Source organism: Cyclopterus lumpus, chromosome 5, assembly GCF_009769545.1.
Source record: "Cyclopterus lumpus isolate fCycLum1 chromosome 5, fCycLum1.pri, whole genome shotgun sequence".
NCBI lineage: Eukaryota > Metazoa > Chordata > Actinopteri > Perciformes > Cyclopteridae > Cyclopterus > Cyclopterus lumpus.
In genome coordinates this window covers 7,614,855-7,638,494 of record NC_046970.1, presented here as the reverse complement: position 1 = coordinate 7,638,494, position 23,640 = coordinate 7,614,855, and the positions used below count along the sequence as shown (strand labels likewise).

General features: G+C 41.5%; 1 protein-coding gene across 2 annotated transcripts in view; it reads right to left on the bottom strand.

Annotated features, from left to right (window-relative positions):
• Positions 1-7,388: 7,388 nt before the first annotated feature.
• Positions 7,389-23,640, bottom strand: part of epha8 (eph receptor A8) — a 96,355-nt gene continuing 80,103 nt past the window's right edge. The window contains exons 10-20 of one of the 2 annotated variants that reach the window (XM_034532445.1): positions 22,364-22,526; positions 20,000-20,132; positions 18,401-18,468; positions 17,997-18,122; positions 17,285-17,470; positions 16,311-16,372; positions 15,416-15,625; positions 11,348-11,497; positions 11,069-11,259; positions 10,006-10,164; positions 7,389-9,268 (exon numbers count right to left, since the gene is read on the bottom strand). In XM_034532445.1, coding sequence (XP_034388336.1) covers positions 9,154-9,268; positions 10,006-10,164; positions 11,069-11,259; positions 11,348-11,497; positions 15,416-15,625; positions 16,311-16,372; positions 17,285-17,470; positions 17,997-18,122; positions 18,401-18,468; positions 20,000-20,132; positions 22,364-22,526 — 1,563 coding nt within the window. In that variant the 3' untranslated portion in view covers positions 7,389-9,153. The remainder of the gene's footprint in view (positions 9,269-10,005; positions 10,165-11,068; positions 11,260-11,347; positions 11,498-15,415; positions 15,626-16,310; positions 16,373-17,284; positions 17,471-17,996; positions 18,123-18,400; positions 18,469-19,999; positions 20,133-22,363; positions 22,527-23,640) is intronic. The other variant, XM_034532446.1, reaches the window with a different exon arrangement.

The following is a 23,640-nucleotide window of genomic DNA, read 5'->3' as shown; positions in this document are numbered from 1 at the left end:
GGTTAATCAGAGCTACTTTGGCTGAAAGCCACGAGACTGAACCTTAACAGTGAAGTTGAGTGCTGTAACAACCAAAGCTATGTGGCTGAACGACCCTAGCAGTTAGGCCTGGAGCGATACTTGGTTATCTCTGCGAAGGCAGCATGATGCTAATAAAATCTATTAAATCTCCCCATCATTTGATACATTCTTTTACATTTAATTTTCAAATTAGTGCAGCTTTAATTTCTGCATCAATGTAGCTTCTAATAAGCAAGCGTTTCCCTAAATCACCGAACTGAGGACTCTTGCTGAAACACATCTTCTCCTTTTTACTGCTTCATGACATGAGTGCAACCTCAAACAACTCAACAGGCTTCCTCGCTCGCTTTTTTAAATGTGTACTTATTTAGAAATGGGGCTAGTATCTCTGGGACTGTCAAGAGTTTACGCCCGTGTTAGTGATTCTGTTTCTTCTGTTTTACTGATTATCTAAATTGACTGGTGTGCATCAAAGCCAAATTTACGGCTGATACGCTTAAAGCAAAGCATATACAGTGCATCAACAAAATGATAAGAGATGGATGGACTTTTATAATCTCTCAGGGAAAGAAACAAGAAATAAACTAGAAGGTATCATGGATGTCAAAGTGAAGGCATTTTCAAATCTGTGATAGTTATCCACTTTAGCAGTAGGAGTCAAACGCATCTGACAATGAGTGATGACATTACTTAATGATTCACTATAGGAGCTGACTCTGCAATAGGACTTGTGTTTGCGACAGAAACTGCCAGACACCCATGTGGTGTTTATCCAGTGAGAGAAATACTGTCCGGCAGCAGAGTCGGATTAAAATCCTTATGCCAACATAATGACTTAATGCGACTCGTTCTGAACAAACACATGAATAATTGGACTTTAAATCTGTTACCATGCGGCGAACATTTACACAGCGATTATTATTCATTCTTCGGCATACATGCGTTGTTTGGTAAACACTTGCGCTGACACTTGGAGCTGTGGAAAGCCGGCCTTCGGTGCGCGGAACAGCCGGTGTGAAGAGCCAGCAGATTCTTTTATCTTCTGTGTTGACCGGAACCGCTGGCACCTCCAACACAGCAACACAGTCGAGTCTCACGTTTACGTAGCTTCGGAAAATACATATATTTATATTTATTTTGTCAGTATGTGTATACCTCATGAATTATGTATGACCTATTTACAGAGCAACACCATTAAGTCATGAATATATTTATAGTATAATAATGTTTGCGTGAAATTGTGCATCAAAAACATATTGTTATATTCACTGTCTGCTGCGACAGTCTCTCAACTTCTCTTATTAGGTGGAATTAAAATAATTATTTAAAACAGATCCAATACTATTATTACTATTATTATTACTTTATTATTATTATCATTGTTATTATTGCTATTATTATCATCATACTATCATTGTTATTATTATACTTACTATTATTATCATACTATCATTGTTATTATTATTCTTACTATTATTGTCATACTATCATTGTTATTATTACTATTACTATAATTATCATACTATCATTGTTGTTAGTATTCTTATAATTTGTACTATGTAGTTATTATTCTAATATGTATGTCTATTTTTGGACATACTGTGTGTACAATGCGGCTGCAATATATACAGTATATATATATATATGAATATAAATAATTGCTGTTGAGTCCACACAACTCGAGGATATTTAGGTTTCAACCGAAGGATTAAAACTCTTTTGTGGGTTCATACACATACACTTTTTAATTTGGAGAGACAGATTTCCTGAGACAGTGACAGAACTTCGCAGGCTAGTATTCACATTCTTCCCCTTCCCCTGACCTTATTTTAAAAGAAAGAAAAGGCATTTTATTGATACACGGTTTGCATATATGTGCGTGTGTGAGAGCTTTTGCACTGACGGCTCCATAATGAGCACACAGCTTTGCCCTCACAGCGTGAATGTGTCTGCGTTCTAAAGACTGTCAAATGTTGAACCGCAAAATCGACTTATTTAGACTCACAGAGACTACTTGATGTCCGTTTAAGATTTGGCTGCACTTAAATAATATATTTTCTTTCAAAAGCAACATGGATGTATCGCTATGTAGAACGATGTTTCCTCTCATTGTACCTACAAAAACCCGATGAGAAACCTGGTAATGCTATAAGAAACACTTTCTCCTCGAGGGTTCTGGTTTTTCTCATCAGACTTCTTGTTTACATGACTGAAGAAATCTGCAGAAAGCAGACAGTCTCCCAAATGCATGGAAACGCACTGACAAATTGACCGAGGCCCCCGGACAGAAGGCCTCTATCTCTCTAAAGTGTACAGCTTCCATGTTACTGCTTTTTGTTGTTGTTGAAAGTGCAAGTTGGCTTTAGGCTTATTTAAAAGTTTGATACTGCACAAAAATGCAAAAATACTCACCTGCAAATATTATACATCAAGGGCTTTTATTTTGAAAGGTGAGGACAGAAAGCGTGGATCTGTTCTGCGTTGGTTTTGTCAAGGTCGTGGTTCGGACTGCGGAGCCTCCTCGTTGGCGCAACACAACCTGTTCTGTTGGCTGGTTGATGCCTTTAATTGCACCGTTTTTTGCCACCTAATATTCGTGTTCTGTGTGAAAGTCAAAAAAATAAATATATTGACGTACCCGAAAAAAAAGGCCTCATTTTAATCACATTACACAGTGATGAATTTTTACTCCTTTTCCTAATTCTATCAGACAAAGTGTTTTTAGTGGAGCTGAGAGATGTTGTGTGTTTTACCCAGGGAAAAGTCCCCAAACTGCATAACATAACTAAAACCACCAACAGTTTGTGTGAGCTGTCAAGGCTCAGCTCTCACCGATTGTTTACCAGATGAAATATGCTCGTGGAATTACAACCCTGTGAGCTCCGCACATGCACTGTTTCCAAGGTTGTTCACAAAGACTTCATTATGGCCGTGCATAGATTTACACAGATCTGAAAGCTTGTTAATGAATTTGTATTGTTGCTACTTTCACGACTGAAGCGAACTCGACAATGAATGGCGGAGCGTTTTAAATCCATTTGCATTGTCTGGCCGCTCCCTCGTGATGCGGACCTGCTGCTGGACGATAAGAAAACGGCGAAGCCGGTCTTGTCGTGATCGGCTTTGTGTCTCTGTCCACGGGACATCCGGGGAAGGGAGGGGTGTGTGTTGGGGGGCGGATGCGCTGACACACCACCGCTCTCAGAGAAGTCAATCGGGGGACAGCGAAGATGGTCGTTAGTGATGGGCGGGTCTCACCGTCGCCGCGGGGACGGGGCCGCCAGCTGATAATTGGGCGTGGGACTCGGTGGCAACAAAGCAACGCGGCCTTCGTAATGAGATTAATGATGTTGTGTTAGGTCTTGTTTCACCAAGGAGAGGATTATCTCCTAACAGCCCTCCTAAGGTGAAGGAAAGGACAATTACTCACACCCACATTCATCAGGCCCATTCCCTATTCAGGCTGAGCTCCAAATAATGTTTCAGAGCTGGGTCAGGGCTCATTCCCCCAGAAAAAAAAGAAGCAATTTACTCAAAACCTCAGCAATGAGCATTAAGGAAGTCAAAGTAAATTGTTTTCAACCTGAGCGTTGCAAAGTTCACATTAACTCCTGATCAAACACCTCAGGGTGAATATAAATATGCTTCTTGTATGTGACCGACCCGGTTAATGACGGTTCAGCGTTTGTCAGAGATGAGCCCCCTGAGCACCCGGAAAATATTCATCACAAGTGCTCTTTGGACCATGCGAGGTGATTGCTTAAATGGCGCGACGATCTATCTGTCAGACACAGGACTGCATGCTTGTGTTTGTCAAGATGGATCCGTGAGAATAATCCCACGCAAAGGGCGATGCAGTTTATTTGAGGCACTCAGCGAAACTTACTATAAAACGGACGTTATTTATTCACAGCCGACTTCAGGGCAAAGTTGCAGTTTTAAGGCCCTGACACACTTTGGGCGGAAAAATTCAAGAATCCAAGATTGCGACACGAAACCCCTAAACAAGAGTGTTCATAACGGCAGTCCACAAACTAATGGGTGGCGTCCCGACGACTATGTTTACTTCTTATATACAGTCTTTGGTCAGAACATACCGTAGACTTTCTGTAACAGCTTGCTGTAATCAGCTGCCTGCAGTAATAATTATAACATGCATTGCAGAACAGAAAAACAATGAGTGAAATGAAACAGTAAATGTCTCCGTGCTGCGGTGGGGAACTTCAGAGCTGGATGATAATTCTCAGTGGGTCTCTCAGGGTGAGCGACATCTTTCACATTACAATAATTTAAACCATTGTTGCTGTCAAAATATGACTTAGTGCAGCTTTTTACCAACATAAAACTAATATAATTTTTGTTTCCCGTCAACAACCACAGCTCTCATGAGGTGCAAATATTAAGAACTAAAAGCAAGCAGAGCTGAAATCAGCTCTCTATTGTTTCAGAAATAGTCGTGAAATCACAGTTGCAGTCACACACAGACAAACGTTCCTTTATTGTGTATTTATGGACAGTTTGCACATTTATGGTTTATCATTAGCAACAAGGATGATTCATCAACTGCAAGAAAACCTCTCAGAGTTGCATTTTTTGGAAAGAAACAAATGAGCATGAATAAATAATGACATGTGAATAAATCCGGTAGTTGATTTCTTCTCCCAGTGACTGAACTTGCTGTATACATTATAAATCAATTCATCTAGCAAAAACATATCCTAACTTTATAAAATATGGGATTTCGGTTCAAGTCCAGTGTCTCCAAAAGCATCCGAAAGAAAAAAGTAAATCTTTTGAAACCAGTCGTGAAATGCCACTATAATACATCATCAAGAAACATCATGATGTTCTTCTCTAATAAAAACTGACATCAATCATCTAGAGGAAAACCTACGGAGGTGCACAAGAAAAAGACATTCTCTTGATGGTAGGGAGAGGGGAGGGGGGGTATAAATCAGGGCTGATTATGTACTCTAGAGAGCGTTTAGATACAAACATTCTACTTGCATGTTCTTCCTAACCTTTTCATCAACACTGAGGCATAACAGTGTGATCACATTTATTCAGAAGTAACACTTTATTTTACAGTCTGTGTAGCTTATGTGTACTATATCCACCGCATTCATACAAAGAAAAATGTGTACTCTGGGGTAAAGAATTATTGCACTCAATAGTATTAGTGCTGATGTTGACACATTTATGTCCCATTTAATTAATTTTAAATGCCAAGAGAACAAGAGGGCTTCCAGGTGTAGCAAACCCTCCCAGCAAAATATTACTCTGGATAAGTTCAAACAACAACAATGCGTGTCTAATTTTGGTTGAAAGCTAAGAAGATGTACAGTATACTAATGTTGGGTTAATATTTAAGGAATTATTTATGATTAATATTTTTTAAGGGACATTTGAAAAATATCTAAAAATGTTGCACACACTTTTGTAAGTTTGGCAACCATGAGCCACTTTAGAATACATTTTGATACAAATTCATGAATTACTGTCGAATTTTACTGACCAAGCCAACAATGGGTTTCTTAGTGGCTGAGTTAGCAGGTTTAGCACTGAAACCAAATTACGCTGACGGATATTTTGCCGAGCCTTCTTTTATTGATAACTCTTTCACAATTACAAATCTTTTATATTCCATCAGCGCCTAAGTAACATAAAAAACGTGCTAAGCTAATTAGCTTTTCTCCCTGTTGTACACCTAGCTTACACACTAGATAATGAAGTAGAAGCTTGAGTTAGCATCTAGTTGCCAGTTAGTATTAATACCACGGATGTATAAAGAGATACAGGAAGAGATACTGTAATTATAACTTCCGTGTCTGTCACTTTTTTCCCATAGAATTACATTGGCAATGGAGGTCTGTAAATGTCAACGTTCCAGTCCAAACACTGTAATAGCCCTTATTTAAATCATTAGGTCCTAAAATTTGTAAACTGCACTGATCAAATCCACTGTTTTTTCCCTTGACATAATGAACTACGCCCGACTGCTCATAGGACATATCCGGTTCATCGGCTTCATGCATGTATGAGGCTGTAACAATGAATATATTGGCTGTAGTTTGTCACTTATTATCTTATAATACATCCATGGGTTGTAAGCCATACAGCCTGTTCTGTGTATGTATTAACATCTCTCTTCCAAACAACCGGCTGTTGGCTAGTAGCTAATGGCACTGGGAGCACAACATGGACATCATTAAACGTAGTATTGCCGAAACACGGGGCAAAGGCACAGGGCACAACCTCATATCATACATCCATGGGCACAAGTTTTGGTTTGGTTTATTGTTCCCATCCTGATTCTGATATGTTGTCATTCATGTGAGCGAGGTAGGGTCGAAAGTAGTGAGCTTGGCATTATGGGCTCCATGGATGCGGAAGATCCAGGTCATTTAATACCCGGATTTCATTTAATAATATAGATTTCATATAAACTTATTTTGTTTAATTGCAACTTTCGTAGGGATGAACGGGGTCCCGACTCCAACGCTGTAGCCTGTCTCTTTATACGTCCACGTTTAATACCAGCTACATGGCAGAAAACAATTCAAAATGGAATTGATGTTAACATTGACTATCATACATTTCAAGTACATTTTCAATATACGGGATCTTCCAAATTCATTTAAAAAAATGCTTTTAAGCTTCAAGAAGATGTATTTCTGATGTGTATCTGAATGTGAGCAAAAAAAGCATGTAGACTGACACGCCTTGAGAAGTATATAATGTAATATATTATAGATTCATTTGAAATAGACTTTATAACATTTGAAATAGATATATATTTTTCAAATATTTGAACTAGATCAACAATAGGATTGAAAGATTTTGACAAACTAATCTTAACTGAGGGTCCACCCACTAGCTGCTTCTGACTTCAGCTACATCTCACGATCTTTACCAGCACACGGAAATATGTTCAGTTTTTGTGAAAACATGGTGGCCAGTAGTCGTATATGCTAAGTGGTAGTAAGTGAACCCTTGGTTAAAGGTTCTAAATTCGGAATTCAGAGCATATCTTTCACCTCCAAGCGGCTCTTATGCTGCGTTGCCACCAAACATATTCGCAACGTTTTACTCGCGTCAGTTTACTCGCAAGACGAGTTGTGTTCATTGGCAACCATTCGCGAAAAGGGGCCGTGGCTTATCTCCGTGGCTTGTCTCCCTAAAAACAGTTAGAATTTCCGCCATCCACCACGGAAGAAATAACCAATAGTTCTGCTTTATACTTGTTTTGGACATCCCATAAACGTTGGAACATCTAACGCCCTCGTGTTTGGGTTCATAACATCACCTGTAGGCTCACACAGCTCGATGACTTTCACCGACTACGTCTCGATAATTTACGCTTCCAGCGCTACTAGAGCAGCAGCAGCCAGGGGGGCGCAGCATCTCAACGCTGATTGGCTTTCGCAACTTTGCGAGTTACGAAAGTTTCACCAAAGTTTAAATATTTCAACTCTGGCGGAAATTTCACAACCATTCGCGTCTGTGCTTTGACTATGCAAGGGATCTACTCGCGCGAAAAATTCGCAACGCGTTTGGTGTGAACGCTCCATTTGCATGGTCACGGCTGAGCGGGCGGCTAGCAGCTAACAAATCCAACAGCGGCTACAGTGCTGACAGAGCTAATGGTGTTTGCGTGATGGGGAAACAAAGGGTGGACGCTACGCTTCCGTGGCGACACCAGTGGAGCGCAGTGCAGCGTGGCGGCCATTGGATAGTCAGTGCGGCACAACAGAAAATCACATGCACTTCAAAGGCACGTGATGTAAACAAAGAAAGGAAAAGTTTGGATTGCAACGCTCGCACACAGAAGGAGAGCGACTTCATCCTCTGCTCTGGTTAACATTTCTCTACTATATGTTGTTTGCTGTTATATTAATGCTCTGAATCCCACATAGAGCACCTGTAAAGATCAATTTCTGAAACTATTATTCCCAAGGTCGAGAAAAAACTTTAAAAATGCACTTTAAAAAAATGACAAATATTTGCTATCAATTAAAATCTGATTTAAAATGTATTTTTTATTTTGATTCAATTTGAAATAAGAGGTATCAAAAACAAATCCCCAAATATACTGAAAATGCATCAGAAGAAGCATTTATCATGAAATTTAAGTTATTTGCATTTAATTTAAATATATTTTCTCTTCTGTCACAGTGAAGAAAGTTGGGAAATAAATCTCAAGAGCGAGCAACTTACTACACTATGTTATATATCTCTTTCTCTTCTTGGGTTTTATATTTTAGTAGTCATTATTATTATATTTACGTACTATTTTCAATTTGTACATCGTGGAGTTTTGTGACACAACTGCAAGGCCTCCACAACACAGAGGGATTGTAGAATAAAGTGCACTGTAACTGAATCACACACATCATCCGAGTACAGCGAGTTGTGCGCCACGCAGCTTCATACCGGCCAGAGGTGCTCTGGGGCTCCTCCTGGGGGTCATTCATCAAGGTTAGACGGCGGAGAAATGTGCCTCTTGTTGGTATTAATAGCCTGGGGTGAAATAGGTCTTCTCCGCTGATGGAGATGATCTGGCAACTTGGGTGAGCGCTATCTCACTTCTTCCTTACTTTTCCGCTCCTTGAGCCTCATTCTGGGCCTCAAGGCCCCTCAAGCTTGAACTGCAGGAGAGGTGGCGAGTGTGTCATTAGGATATTTGAACCCCCCCCCCACCCTCTACATCACTTCATGTACTATCATCTGGTTCAGTAAATCATATTTCTCTGATAAATTAAGGACTGATAAATTATCTTCTCTCCGCTGGCGATACAATTTAAAATAATTTGTGGTAATTAAGGCAGTCTTTCCATTTATAAGCGAGACGTTTAAACTCAGAAAATGGTTTTGGATAGGAAAAAAAAAAAAATGAAATAAAAAAATGAAAGGTTGGACTTGTCCCAAAGAAGTCATGTGTTTTACTCGCTCAACAGTTAAAACCTTTCACATTTTGTTCTTCACTCTCTTCGGGAGAAAAAGTCTTATAAAGTTCCCGCACATCTTCCTCTCCCGTTCATCAGATCATCTTGAATTCCACGGAGTACCTCTAGGCCTTGTAGAAGCCTGGGTTTTTAGATTTTTAGCAGAGAGAAACCTTGCCGTTGGGAGTTATACGTGCACGGACGGCACACTCTTGTTGAGGACCTGCGCCCTCATCAGCTGGACGTTGGTCATGATCTTCTTCTGGTGGCCCATCAGTGTCACGCCGAGCCGCTGGATGTCCCTGCACGACACACACACACACAAACACCCACATAGAGAAACACACAAATCTGAGTTGTAGTGATCCGTGACGGCCAAGTAAATTCAACAGAGAACAAGAAGAAAAAAAAAGAATTATATGATATTATAATAATGTTGCTATATAACTGCTGGAGAAATATCAACTTAAAGGAGCAGTGTGATGGATTTACTGGAAACTAGTGGTGAGTTTGCAGATTGCAACCAACTGCAACCATCACCCCATTTCAAATTGTACCGAGGATTTACAGTAAAATATTTTGAATCCTCTAGGCCACCAGAAAGTGGCTGATGTCTCTGCTCCTTTGATTGCACTCGCCATGCCAGGCGATGTAAATCCTCAGGTGCCTTAGAGCACTGTGTGAGCGTCGTTGGCCCTCGCCTTGTCTGAATACTGTGAAACAGGAACTGTTTAGCTTCACTGACAGTACTTTGACACAGATACAAAAAATGGTAAAGTAGTGAGCACAGAGGGACATTTCACACTCCATCCTTTATTTTTTACCAGTTTTTCACTTGTTTGTGGCCAGCACAAATCATCATCTAGTTTGATAGATTTATTTCACTTGCAAATTAAAGGAGGGATGAGGATAGTTGTGAAGGACAGACCTGAAGGCTGATTGAAATAGAAACAAGCTAAGATTATCTTGCTTGTGACTGGAGCTCAATGGAAGTCGCGGAAGTTGTTCCTAATCAACCTCCGTTACTGTCAGCACTCACCCTTGGTTCATGCTTATGACGTGTCCCAGAGTTTGGTAACCGCCTGCCGCAAAGTGGTCCTTGTAGCGGCTCATCTTTATGGTGTCCAGCCAGTCGTTTACTGAGTTACAGCTGCTGAAGTCGGGGATAGCTCTCTCCATCAGCGGAGGACTGTTTAAACTGCGGAACACAGAGAGGGAGAGAGAGACGGATGGACGTAGATGGACACAGAGAGAGAGAGAGAGAGAGAGAGAGAGAGAGGAAGATTAATGGGAAGACAAAAAGATTAGTTAGAGGGAGTGGGAAAATGAGAAAAAGAAGCAAAAAGTGAACAAGAGGCAGAGCGACCGCAAAGGGAAAAGGAGAAGGGGGGGGGGGGGGCTTTTGAAATGCTCTCGTAGCTGAGGCAGAAAATCAATAGCAGTTAAAATGATAGAGAAGAGGTGGTGGCTGTGGTTGCAGGATGGCTGCTTCGGGTAGATTTATTCAGAGAGGAATCCTGAACATTGCTCCGGCGCTTCCTTTTCCTCAAGCCGACACAGACGCACAGCGCCGCGCACCACTGGCTCCATGTGGATCCGGGGGCCTGAACTGAGCAATTTACGCATGTCCGTCTTTGGCCCTGGGTGTCCTCTCAAACGTGCTCTCAGATTTGCCGCTGGTCGATGTCAATATCCCAGCCAGGCTTTTACTCAGAGCGCACTGAGTAACACTGAGTCTATCAGGAACGAGCTTATTGGGAAAAACCTGCCCGGAGAACTTTGAGGGAAACTTTTGGACTGCAAATTTATCCCAGCGCGCTCATGTTTGAACACAGCGGGATGAGATTGGATTTACCCCGGCTCCCGCACCAGGACGGCTACTTAGCAGCCTAACAGCCCGTCACCAGACATCGTCCGGCGGATCATCTTTTCAGGCCCACGCAGTTGGCGTCCCGCTTTGACTTTTGCGGCTTAATCCGCTAATCACGCAAACCAATATTTGATTAAATGTGGGGAGAAACCGTCTGGCCAAATTGAATCAAAAGACTCCTCGGCATGTGACATGATGGTAAAAACGTGGATCTATTGAGCGGCCCGCCCACCTGCAGAGCATGTCCATGGACTTCAGGTTTTCCGGGTTGCGGATTAGCTTGTCGAGAACGGTGACTATCTGGCAGAAGCGCGGCCTCTCGCTGCGATCCTTCTGCCAGCAGTCCAGCATGAGCGTGTGCATGGGACCGGGGCAGCCCATGGGAGCGGGCAACCTGTAGCCCTCCTCCACGGATTTGATCACCTGCAGAAAAAGAAAAAGAATATGCATGAGACTACAGTGGCTGGTGCGGCAATACGGTGAGCGGGCTAGTTAAACAAACAGCGCTCACGTCTCTGTTGGTGAGGTTCCAGTACGGTCGCTCTCCGTAGGACATCACCTCCCACATGACCACGCCGTAGCTCCACACGTCACTGGATGAGGAGAACTTCCTGTAGGTGATGGCCTCGGGGGCTGTCCAGCGGATTGGAATTTTACCGCCCTGCTGGGAGAATAAAGACGATTGACTGGGGTGTTTCAGGCCTTCTTTAGTTCTAGGATCCACCTCATGATGGCAGAATAAAGGAGTTAGTTTGGCTATGTTTGATATTCTTTCTATATCTTACCAAAGCCATCAAAGAATGTATCCTACTAAAAAGTAGTCTTTGGATCAAAGGACTGATATATATATATTTTTTTTCATTCAAATTGTGTATTCCTCGATGCCGTATAGCTCCATTATTGTCCAAAAGCTATAAACAAAAACACATAAATTAACAACATTGTTGCACTGGTTTCTGCAACAAATGTGTATTCATCCACATATGAAAATAGTACCCGACAATTGTAATTGTTTTGAGGGAAGTTGCTAAAAACTAGAGATCCCAGCTGTCTTTGAAAATGACTGAGCCTTTAAAAAAAAAAAAAAAATGCACTTCTAATGTTTACAAGGGGATTTGGAGCTTGCGTTGTTGATTTTGGTCACTGGGATTTGTTGACAGTATGTACAATATAGATCAATGCTGGCCTTAACCTTTAAATCCAGGTGGGGACGGTGAACAAGAAATACAATTCTTCAGCCTCAACATTTACCAGGGAGGGTACAACCCTCATCTGTTCAAATACAGCTGTGGGGATAGTCAAAAACACATTAAAGAAAATTGGATATGTATGTATACAATATTCTCTGTTGAATCAAGTAAATGCAGTGGATCCTAACTTGAAAGTGGATCAAATGACTATGTGTAATATGAAAGGGGTCACTCGTAGTGACTATACTTCACATTTTAGTGTCTTTTAGCTCATTATTTTGGTTGATCATCGATACCAAATATTTTTAGATTTTTAACCCTTAAAATGTTTTTATTATACCACTGTTGTTGTTTTTTAAACCAACATACATTTGATTATTTTCTGTATACTTAATGTTGGAGGGATTTTTTTTACACAGTCAAGTTATTAGCATGATATTTCTATGATTAGCAACAACATGGATTTTAATGTTTTGCATCAAACACTGCTAGTGTTCCAAAATACAGCAGCGATGCTTCAAATAGTGGAAACTCAAAAAGTATGCATTTGTCACAGGGCAAACATGAGAAAATGGCTAAATATGGTAGAAAATAGTAACATTATGAAGGCAGAGCTCTAGATTGAAAGCCTGAAATAATAGAATGCTCAATGTTGTGCTGTAATGGACGTGGGTTTCAATGGGGACATTTTTGTCCTGAGTGTACACGGTTTATTATAGACCTATTATAGGAGCTCTGGCTTAATTTTCAAAATTAGAAAAGAAAACCCTTTTCAAAATGTATGCCACATGCTAAGATTATTGTTAAAGTGGTACTACCACAGTCTTAACATGACCCTACACAAGTAAAGGTACAGAAGTAGACTGTAGTTAAAAAAATTAAGATTAGGAAGTACTAGCTGAAATCAATACTTACCGATACCACTGAGTAAATGTACATGAATGTAAAAAGTTAAGAGACACCCGTGGTGAAATGACTAAACAGGGCACATTTGTTGCGGGGCCGAGACGAGAATAGAACTTGCAAATGTTAGCGAGTATGTGAACTACTTACACTATACTCTTGATATAAAAGTGACACTTAATTAGGTTAACGGATGGACGCGTTGCTTCTGAAACAAACAAAGCGCTCCCAAGTGGGTTATTTTAAACATCTCAAAACGCAGCCCGTTACACAAAGACACACACCTAACGTCCTGCTAAACCGTTCCTGCAACATGACTGGAGTCCTGGAGCCTTCACTCGGGATCACAGCATCTTCAAAGTGACTTTGCTGCCAGATTCCATACAATAGGCAGCCTTTCATTCACTTCCGGACAGTAACGAGAAACGTATTTATCATCAGCCATAATCAGCTATTAATTTCCAGATGACACTATAGCATCTGTAATATCATCATTAACAACCCTTTCCCCCCACAGCAGCATGTCTCTGAGTGATGCCGCATGTAATCACCTCGCGTCCTGTAATCTGATTGCCGTGCTTCAACAGACTGTAACAGACAAATGTGTCAAATGCTGATTTCCATCTGCTGCGAGCTGATAGCGTCAGACACTGGAAAGAGCTTGGCTTTATTTTATTTTACAGTTAAGACTTAATACACTTGTGCTCACCGGGCTGGAGGGTTGTTATTGGACTGCTCTCTGCTGGAGCACTTACAGAGATGAGTTTACTTTTCTCTCAGTTTCATGGGACTTTGATTGTGTTTGTGTTGCTTTTGTCTCCAACTTTAACTCTCGTCTTGATGCTTCTTTCTTGGTCAGATTTGAGTGGAACAGCCCTCTTGAATAAAAGTTATTTAAGAATGATAAATAAGATACAGTTAAAACTGCTAAAGTGCAGTTTTAAAGTTGGAACTCAATTTTTACATAAAAGGCAGCACTGAGCACTACTCAGTTGATTGATGTCTTCTGTGGCTCTAAAGGAACTTTGGGAAATTAAGAACATGAACATAAACACTTAGAAAATGTATCAAAAGAACTTTGATTTCTTTTTGTCACTTTTTTCTCAGGGCTTCAGCACTGATGACATTATAGTGACGTAATTATCTCGGCTTGTGTTTGAAGTATCAAAGCTGGTGCTGTTACTCGTCACTTCCTGCATGTGATTCACAATTAATGCATGTTAATGTGAAGGCAGCTTTTCTTGTGAAACTGAACTGTGCTGAAAACTTTTTAATACAGTTTATGTACCCTTTGTCATCAAATTTAATCACAGAATTATGTTGTGGCTAACATACGGAGGACTGACATGACATGTTATTCAAAAAGGATGAAATCATCAGGGTTATTGTTTTTTTTTTTTACTTTGGATGACTCCAGGGACAGAGAAGTACCAACTATGATTAGTGAACTGAACTAAATGTATAAAATGGAGTGTCCCTTTCAATTGGGGAACAGACTGCACAATACCAGATGGGAATTTGCAGAAATACCCTAAGTTTAGATATCTTAATCAGGCGGCTAGCCCCGGTTCTAAAAAGCGAGGATAATGTGGAGGTGCCTTAAACTTGCATTCTCTCTTATCGCCAGCAGTGGGTGAATGCTCTGGTTACAAAAATAAGTCTGGTTGTATAGAAGTCTATAAGAAAAGGACTCTACTTCTCACTTGATTTATTCCCTCAGTGAACATTGAAAAACATTAGTTTATGGTCTCACTAGTTTCAAGTCTTCTTAGCATGATGTTCATTTAGTAAATGATGGTTTATTTAGATTCAATAGAACATAAAGCAGGCTATGCTTTCGGGCAGGGCTAACTTGTGATTGGACAGGTCGCTACCTCTACCAGAGCCGGATACAGCATCTCAATGTCACTTCTCTGGTCTACAAATATGGTCTCTTTTACAAAGTGGTTGAAAGAAAAAAGGCCGAAATCCAAGATGGTGACAGCCACCATGGTTAAGGCTTTAAAACTGCATTCCACAAACTAATGGCTGATGTCAGGACGACTACGTCCCCTTCTTATTACGTCTTAATTTGTATCTGGAGAGAAAAAAGTCAGATGGGTGTTCTATTGGTTGCTAGAGGTTGTATTAAGAGAAACGTAGGATCCAGGTTTTTTTGAGATTTCACCCGTCTGGATATATCAGCCTCTGCTGCTTTATATTTTTAAAACTATTTTCAATGTCTCTTGGGAGACCAATGAAAGTGCATTACTAAATCGCCGAAGCACCCGTTAAAAATCTGTAATAGTCTTCCTTGCTGCCTGGAACTCACTTATTATGCACGTTTGCATGAGGCTGTAACTGTTTATATGACCTAAGTAGTTTATGCATGTTTTAAACTGTGGTTGTGTTTTTATACCCAATACACGTGATCGCCGCTTCCTTTAAAGAGCTGTGGGAGTGTGTGTTTGCGCTGCATCAATGCTTGCCTCAATGTGAAAACTCACACTGGTGGTATATGCAGCGTCGGGGTCGTCCTCCAGCACCCGGGACAGGCCGAAGTCAGACACCTTACACACCAGGTTGCTATTGACCAAGATGTTGCGGGCAGCCAGGTCCCTGTGGATGTATCCCAGGTCAGACAGGTAGGTCATACCGGCCGCGATACCGCGCAGCAAACCGACCAGCTGGATGATGGTGAACTGGCCATCGTGCCTCTGCGGGTAGATGGAAGGGAAAAAGAGAACGATTGGGAGGGAGGAGGTAGGGAGAGAGAGACAGTTTTAATGGCAGATTACACACACAAAAAAAATGGTAGAGCAGCAGAACAGATGAGGATCGTGATAATAGCAGAGATTTTAATCAAGATAGAGAGGAGAGTACAGATAAAAGAAGAAAACATGACAGGGATTTGCTTTTTAAGTAATAATCCACGGTATCTTCATATAAGCAAATACTGGAGCTGTTTGACATTGTCGATGTGACACAATGTTAAATCAACTCGTATCTAGTTGATGAGAAAACTTTCACATTTGCTGCTCTAAACCACTGATGCCTGGCAACAATGATTCTCTGATAAATAGCAAGTGATGTGATGTTGCTCTCCTGTGAAAACCATGTATCGGCGAGTACATTTACCCCAGTGTGTTGAGAAAAAAAATTCACCGACACTTATAAAACCTTCTGGAATTCCATTTGAAACGAATCCGCTAAGATTGAATTAGAGCTTTGTAAAGCTAGCTAAGAAGTCGTGATACATTATTTTCACTGGACGATGAGCAGTTATAACTTTCATAGCTGAACAGTGAAGGAAAAGATCGCCACTTACTCAATAACAGAAGAAGCACTACACTAGAGACAAAATGAAAAGCAAAAAGGAACCTTTACTGCTTAAATACCAACCCTGAGGAAGGAATCCAGAGAGCTGTTCTCCATGTACTCTGTGATGATCATCGCCGGTTTGCCTGAGGGAACAAACAGGAACCTTCAAGACTCCTTCCTACGCTGAACCAACCCGGTCTCATTCCCCGGTCCTCAGACTCAATAGGCTCAAACGCATAACTTTCTTCTAGGAGGCCACTGTTTGTGTCCCATATGAGACCAAATATCAATATTGACTTACATAGGCTGGATGCCCCCCCCCCCTCGTACAGTTGTCATGAACAGGGAAATTAGCTATACAGACCAAAACCGTTTTTAACCAGGCTGTAAACATGTTTATTTCTGCTGTAAAGTTGGCCATTTTAACATAGGGTATTGACTCGCTTTAGGGGCCAGCCTCAAGTGGCCCTTTGAAGAACTGCAGTTTTTGGTCACTTCCTCGTCAGCTTCTTTTCTCAGCATTGGGATATGCCGCTTGATTTTAACCCAAACCACGATGTACTTGGCGCGTTGGACTACCCAGTGCGTTAAAAAAGTGATGTGAAGGAGTTGCGACCAGTTGGGAATGAGACTGTCTGCAGGATATTTAATACTTTTAAATACATATTTACATGCATGTTCAACACTGATTATGGCGCATGTGACGTCATGAAGACTGATGTCCTATTTCAACAGATAAAATATATGAATGAATGCTTTTGTGATATCAGAGAAAAAGCTATTACTTTTACACAGTTAGCCATAAAGGCACTCAGGAACCCCTTTCCCTCAAAAGTCTTCAGCCTAAGTCCAGTGCAGAATAACTACGGGTTTACTTCCTGGACAGCCAAGTCAAAAGAAGAGTTCTAACTGAGGGAGCAAAACAAATCTACGTGACATTACACAGAAGTAGCTTACAAATGTATTTTCAATGTTAATTATCATGCTCATTAACAGTCATAACGAAAAAAAAACGACTATACTAACACTAATATATAGTTTTAGCTGTTGCATACTCTGGGTCACCACTCCCTCCAGGCGAATGACGTTGGGGTGGTCGAACTGGGCCATGATGGATGCCTCCGCCAGGAAGTCCCTCTTCTGCTTCTCCGTGTATCCCGCCTTCAGGGTCTTCAGGGCCACTGGGATGTCTCGCTTCCCCGGGAGTCTCATGCGTCCATAGCACACCTCCCCAAACTCCCCTAAACACAAACACAAGAAAGGATTCCAATTCAGCACTAATCCAATCATATATTCTGAAACACATGCACTGTACACCCCCCAACACATATAATATATAAGAAATAATTGTAAATGTGTCTTAAGTAAATTTGCTGCGTTAGATAAGAGAAATCCACATCCATATGTTCAAAAGTAGGAGGAAGCTAATCCTCCATCAGCCTCTTTCTCATTAATTCTTATCTCAGAAGAACTTTTAAAGTGTGATTGCTTATTTGTCTTCCTCAAGTCTACACTTCTCTTCATGTCTGCAGGAGTTACATCCAGCAGCACAGTGTATTGTGGAGCCGACAGAGTTAGTATTCCCTGCCCGTCTGAGGTGCTCTGATTGACAGCCCCACGCAACGCTCTGAATCCGCTCTGCCATCCTCCTCTCTGCTGCACACCGCAGCCTTTACACTGGCCAATGATTTTAAGTTAGCCCTGGCCAATGATTCTCACTCTGTGTGAGTGTGAGTTGTGTGTGTGTGTGCACACACAGGTTTTTACCTGAGCCAATGATTTTCTCTATTTTGATCCTAGAAGCTTCAATTTCTCTGGCAAACTCGTGGACTGCCTGACAGGGGTCCTCGTAGGTGTGCGGGTCGATGTAGAACCTTGCGTCTGGGAATGACACTAAAATAAACAACATTAGCATTCGGTCACATATCGGAGAACGAGAGCGGCGACTGAGCCCCTCATTGCTGGTGCAAGGGAAGACTTGATGAAAGAGAAGAGCTGGCTCACAGAAAGAAGCAGAAGAGAGAGAGAGAGAGAGAGACAGAGAGAGAGAGAGATAAATAGCAGGTGATGCTGTGATGAAAATGTTTTTCTCGAAGGATGAACTTTATTACATGCAGTCTAATCAATACGTGCGCTTAGTTGTTATAATTGAGAAGTGGGGCCACACATACCATGACCGTTCTGGTAGTGCATCTTCTCCTCATCAGAGTCCTGAAAGGCTTTGCTGTAGCCACAGTGTCTATACAAAACACACACACACACACACACACACGCACACACACACACACACACACACACACACACACACACACACACACACACACACACACATACAGTGGGATGAATACAGGACAATAATGAAACATTTGTACGATCAAACTCGGGTCATAATGAATAAATCAATAGTTATTCATAATTAATTATTAACTTCAACAGAGCTATTCATCACTTATTGAAACTTATTAATGCATAAGAAGCAACCGGTCAACCTGTTCTCCCTTAATTAGGGTTTCCACCGGCAACAAGGTGGAACCGAGCCTTCTAATCATTATCATCATGGGGGTTCCCTTTTCACATTAACAGACCTGTTTCTGTGCGTACGCTGCCATGTTTACAAGTTAAAATGATTAACATCAAATATTCATGCTACGAAGGAACAGCGGACAGATCTCAGGAGGGCGTTGAGGAGAATAAACGCCTCGTTCACACATATGGTTGGTGTTGAGGAAGCTGCAAGAAATCCAGTTTTTAACTTTGTGTTGAAAAAGAGTAAGCTACACTACAAGCCACGGAAAAATTGCTACATTTATATAGGTTTATCCTATTTACGTTTTTCTGAAAAAAATGTCAATTTTATCTATGTCGGGGGGGGGGGGGTAGACGAAATAACATCTCTGTGCTTCAAATTCCAAGCACTGTTTATAGAACCAAACACAGGCAGGACTTCTTCGGTCTGTAAAAAGCATAATTAATAATAATTAGCCATGTGCTTCTGCAGGGATAGTGTGTATTCTTGGAGCTCTGGGCCGTAATAAATTGTCCCCCCTGGTTTCTGCCATAGATAGTTTATGTTTTTTTTCCTCATCTCCCTCTTTTTTAGCGTATTCATAAAAACAAATTGCATTTTAAACATTAAACTACACCATCAGTGAAGCTTTCCTATTTGGAGCCTCCATCTTAGTTGCACTGAAAACATTGGACTTTGCAGTCATGATTTTGCCTGGATAACACATTTAAATCCTCTGACATATTCCTTCCCCTCTCAAACAGAATGAAAATTAAAAACGTAATATCCATTGAAGTACGAATTAATTAAGGGCATTGGAATTCATTATTCAATGCAGCGTTCCAGAGATGGAAGTTGAAAACATAAAAAAAAGGGAGGATGGGTGGGGTTGATGGGATAAGTGGGAGCGTTTGGCTTGCAAGCTACTGGACATGAATCAACATAATTAAATACACTACGAGGTGGAAATTAAGATTGAGGAAATTAGCTAAACAAGGTAGTGAGAGGACAGGGAGGGTTGAGAGAAGCTAAAACAAATTAACATTTCAACATGACAAGGGAGACTAAAGGTGTTTTAACGTCTAAAACCCATGCACAGGCTTAATGCAGATTACAACCTCACTTTAATTTTACTTTGCAGCCAGTAACACATGTGGAGAGAGCAGGGAGAAACACAGTGAACAGAGGGGGCTTTTTGATCACAAGCAAACATTTTACACAAAGAGAGATACGGTAGAGTAGTGTAAGAAAGTGTTCCACACACAGCAGCGATGGGTAGTGTGGTAAAGTGTAGCCTTGCCGTTTCCTGCAGATGATGATGGCCAGAAAAGTGACCAGGCCGGACACCAGGGCCATGCAGATCCAGATGATGGTCATGGTGTTGTAGCGCAGAGGAGCTGGAAACACACACGCAGACAGCTTAGTTAGCTTAGTGGGCAGTTTGCACTGACACACACAGCGTCAAACTCAGGTAGAGTGTTCATGGTCAAATAAGATAAACAAGAATCTGCAGCTCCATTGAAGAGCTCAGCCTTTTCTAATTACCTCTTGTTTGCATTTCTTAAACTTTGTACGTGGCACCACAGGGAGGGAATATTCAGCGAATGTTGTTCATCTATTTTGACAGATTTAATGTTGTCCCAGACTTGCAAGTGATTAAGCCTCTACTAATAAAAGTTATAAACACGGGATTCAGAACATCAATATGTCAGCAAAAAAATCTGCCAAGTAAAGATATAGTGGAGTAATTTTCAATGCTTCAGCGTGGCGCCCACCTTCCGGTTCCCCCTGTTGCCTCGTTGTTAGCACTGTTCGCTCAGCACTGTTGCCGTTGTTAGCACTGTTAGCTTCTAGCACGCCGGATCAGCCAATAGACATGCTCTGAACTCCGTATTGAGCACATCAGTCCACTATGAATTCCTACATCGACAGGTGAGATGTACTGTGTGTGACAAAAACAGTACAATGCAGTGCTTATTGTTCAATGTCATACGCCACATCTGGGAACGTGATAACTGCACATAAAGTAGGAGGTAAAAATCTCTCAAATGACATAAAATCTAATTATGCTATATAGTTTTTATCATAAGTGTGTGATTTTGGTATATAATTCACTATTTACTGTAATTTATCCGATAGTTTTCAAGACAAACCAAACATTTGCTGCGTGACTATGAATCCCACTGCTGTTCTTGTAAAAGGCCCGCCCTGTGCTGTATTCAAGCTCAAGGACTGGCCAGGTAAATGGACCTGTACTTGTAGAGCGCTTTTCTAGTCTTCCGACCACTCAAAGCGCTTTAACACTACATGACATCATTCACCCATTCACACCCATTCATACACTAGTGCGAGGAGCTACGGTTCCACCTGCACATCAGCAGTAACTAACATTCACACACATGTCGATGTGTCTTGCCCAAGAACACATCGACATGGTCTAGAGGAGCCGGAGATCAAACCGCAGATTTTCTGATTGAAGGATGACCCTGCTCATCACAGTGTAGTGTGGCACCCTGTTCACCTCACTACTGGTACCCTGATTTGTTTGGGGTCCTATGCCCTGACCGATGGGCTATCCTGACCCTAACTACTCAGGGTTAATGCCTTACCCTAATCAATCGTCTCTGCCTCAACCAGCTATGCAGGTGGGTCTTGCCAACAAGAAAAGTGGGATTTGTAGATTACACAGTGTGTCTAGATGAGAAGGCAGAGGATCGCCAAAACAGCTCGGATACATTCTCGAGGAGTGGTCCGTCAAACTTTTACACTTATCTTACAAGCAGATACATTTTACGGGACAAGTGAAAGATTTAGCCTGCTATTGGCGAGAGAGCAAAGGTAAGAGGATTATGGGAAATCAGTAGGTTTCATCCTCTGGGGACCCTGAACAGCTGTACAAAATTCCACAGCAATATATATTTCATTCTGGATCATAGACTTTGCCATCCCTAGAGCCTTGAGATAAACATGGCTAAAGGATCAACATAGGTAAGACTTAACTACACGTAACGGAGACAAAAAACAACATAAACTTTAGGACTTATTGATGACTCAGCATGTGTGGTAGCGGGGATGCGTGTACAGTCCTCTTGTTTTCAGAGTCAGTATCAAGAGGAGCAGAGTCTGGGTCCAGTGAGCAGCAGAATGAAGGGGGACTATTAGTCAGTGAAACAGCACTGGGACTCCAACCAGGCAGGAGGTTTAGCTTTGCAGACCTAGAGTCTGCTCCGCAGGTTCTCTACCAAATCCCCTATTAGGAAAGAGATATGTTCACATAAAAGTTTTTTCAATGAGTCCTAACTTTCAGTGTTGTACTGGCCTCAGGTGGACAGACTCATGAAGACTTCTCAACCCCCTTCCCCATCAGCACTGTGTACAGCTGCTTGTAGCCGGGACAGGCTGCAGTATTGCTGACAGGGGTGACCCTCTAACAAAGCTCAGATCAATAGAACAGAGAGATGGACTGGGGCGACTATCAGCCTCGCTGACCCTTTAGCCCAGGACAAACTGTTTTCTTACCAGACCGTTTCAACTGTATTAGACGACATACAAGTTTTAAGCAACAATTCTGTAATGCAATGTATTTTCTGCTTCTTATAGACCCTCGTACACACACACACACACACACCTGCTTTTCCAGTCTGGATCTCCACATTCTGGCTGAAGCGTCCGCAGCCTGCCGACGTTCTGGCTCGGACCTGGAAGATGTACTTGGTGCCCGGCTTCAGCCCTGATACCCGGGCGCTGGTATTTATAGACTTTAGAGTGGAGTAACTGTGCGCTTCATTGTCCTGTAACAGAGACGGCCACGTTTAAAGGTCAGGTTTGGGGAAATTAGATTGTAGGTCATGAGCTAAAAACAACAACCCATAAGCTCTAGCTCTTCACATGAACACGTTACAGATCGGTTATAATGAAACATGAAATGTGCTAGATTGAACCCTCCACAGCCCAAAGCATGACCTCAATGCATCTGAGTTCATTGCTGGTTACACTTCAACATGAAATAACATATTATTTGGAGGGAATCCCAAGATAGATTGTGGCAGGGGAAGAATACAAGGTGTTTTCAGTTTTACTACAAATATATTTGTATTATTTCTCATTATTCTGCAATATTTATTGGAGTAGTGGTACTGCTACATTAACAAGGGCATCAATAAACTGAACACAACCTCTCTGATTGTTAAAATAAACAACGCATCAATTTAATTTATTTACAGGGATTTAACCATGAATAAAAAATAGTTTTTGCCTTTGGCTGCATATTTGGGTGTTGTCGATTTGTGTCGAAATGTTTCCTTCCTCCAATCAGTCCACTAGTGTCATATCTAAAGTCGTTCACTTTTGCCTGCTTGATGCTGAATATACTAAAACCAAACTCTTCTTCACGTCCCACATAGTCAACGAGCGATTGCTGGTTCATGAAAAACACTGCAAGCAGCGCTCCCGGGGTCCAAGCTGCCGGCACGCTCGTTTGGAACAAAGACTCGCCCGGAACGAGCACTGCACTAGCTTTAAACCAAACTCCAAAACAGAGTTCTCTTCTGTGAATGAACAACAACGTGATTGTCGATGCTTCACCGTGTGCAAAGGAAGCGTGTCTGAGTCGTGGTTGGGGATTAGCAGAATCGGTGGCCCATTGTACTTTAATGTGGCCTTGATCAACCACCACACAAAACAATGCCATCATTCCAAATGCTTTAATTGAATTTATTAAAACAATGCAGTATCAGGAGTTTTTATTTGAAAACGCACAAGTATATTGCTGGAGATGGTCAGGTCAAGCTGAATCTGCCGCTCATCAACAGCTTCACTAATACTCCGCCCCACTGTTTGAGGTCTTTTAACTAGATTTCCGAAGCTGTTTGCCGTTTGCGTAAATGAATGCAACCTAGTCTGCCA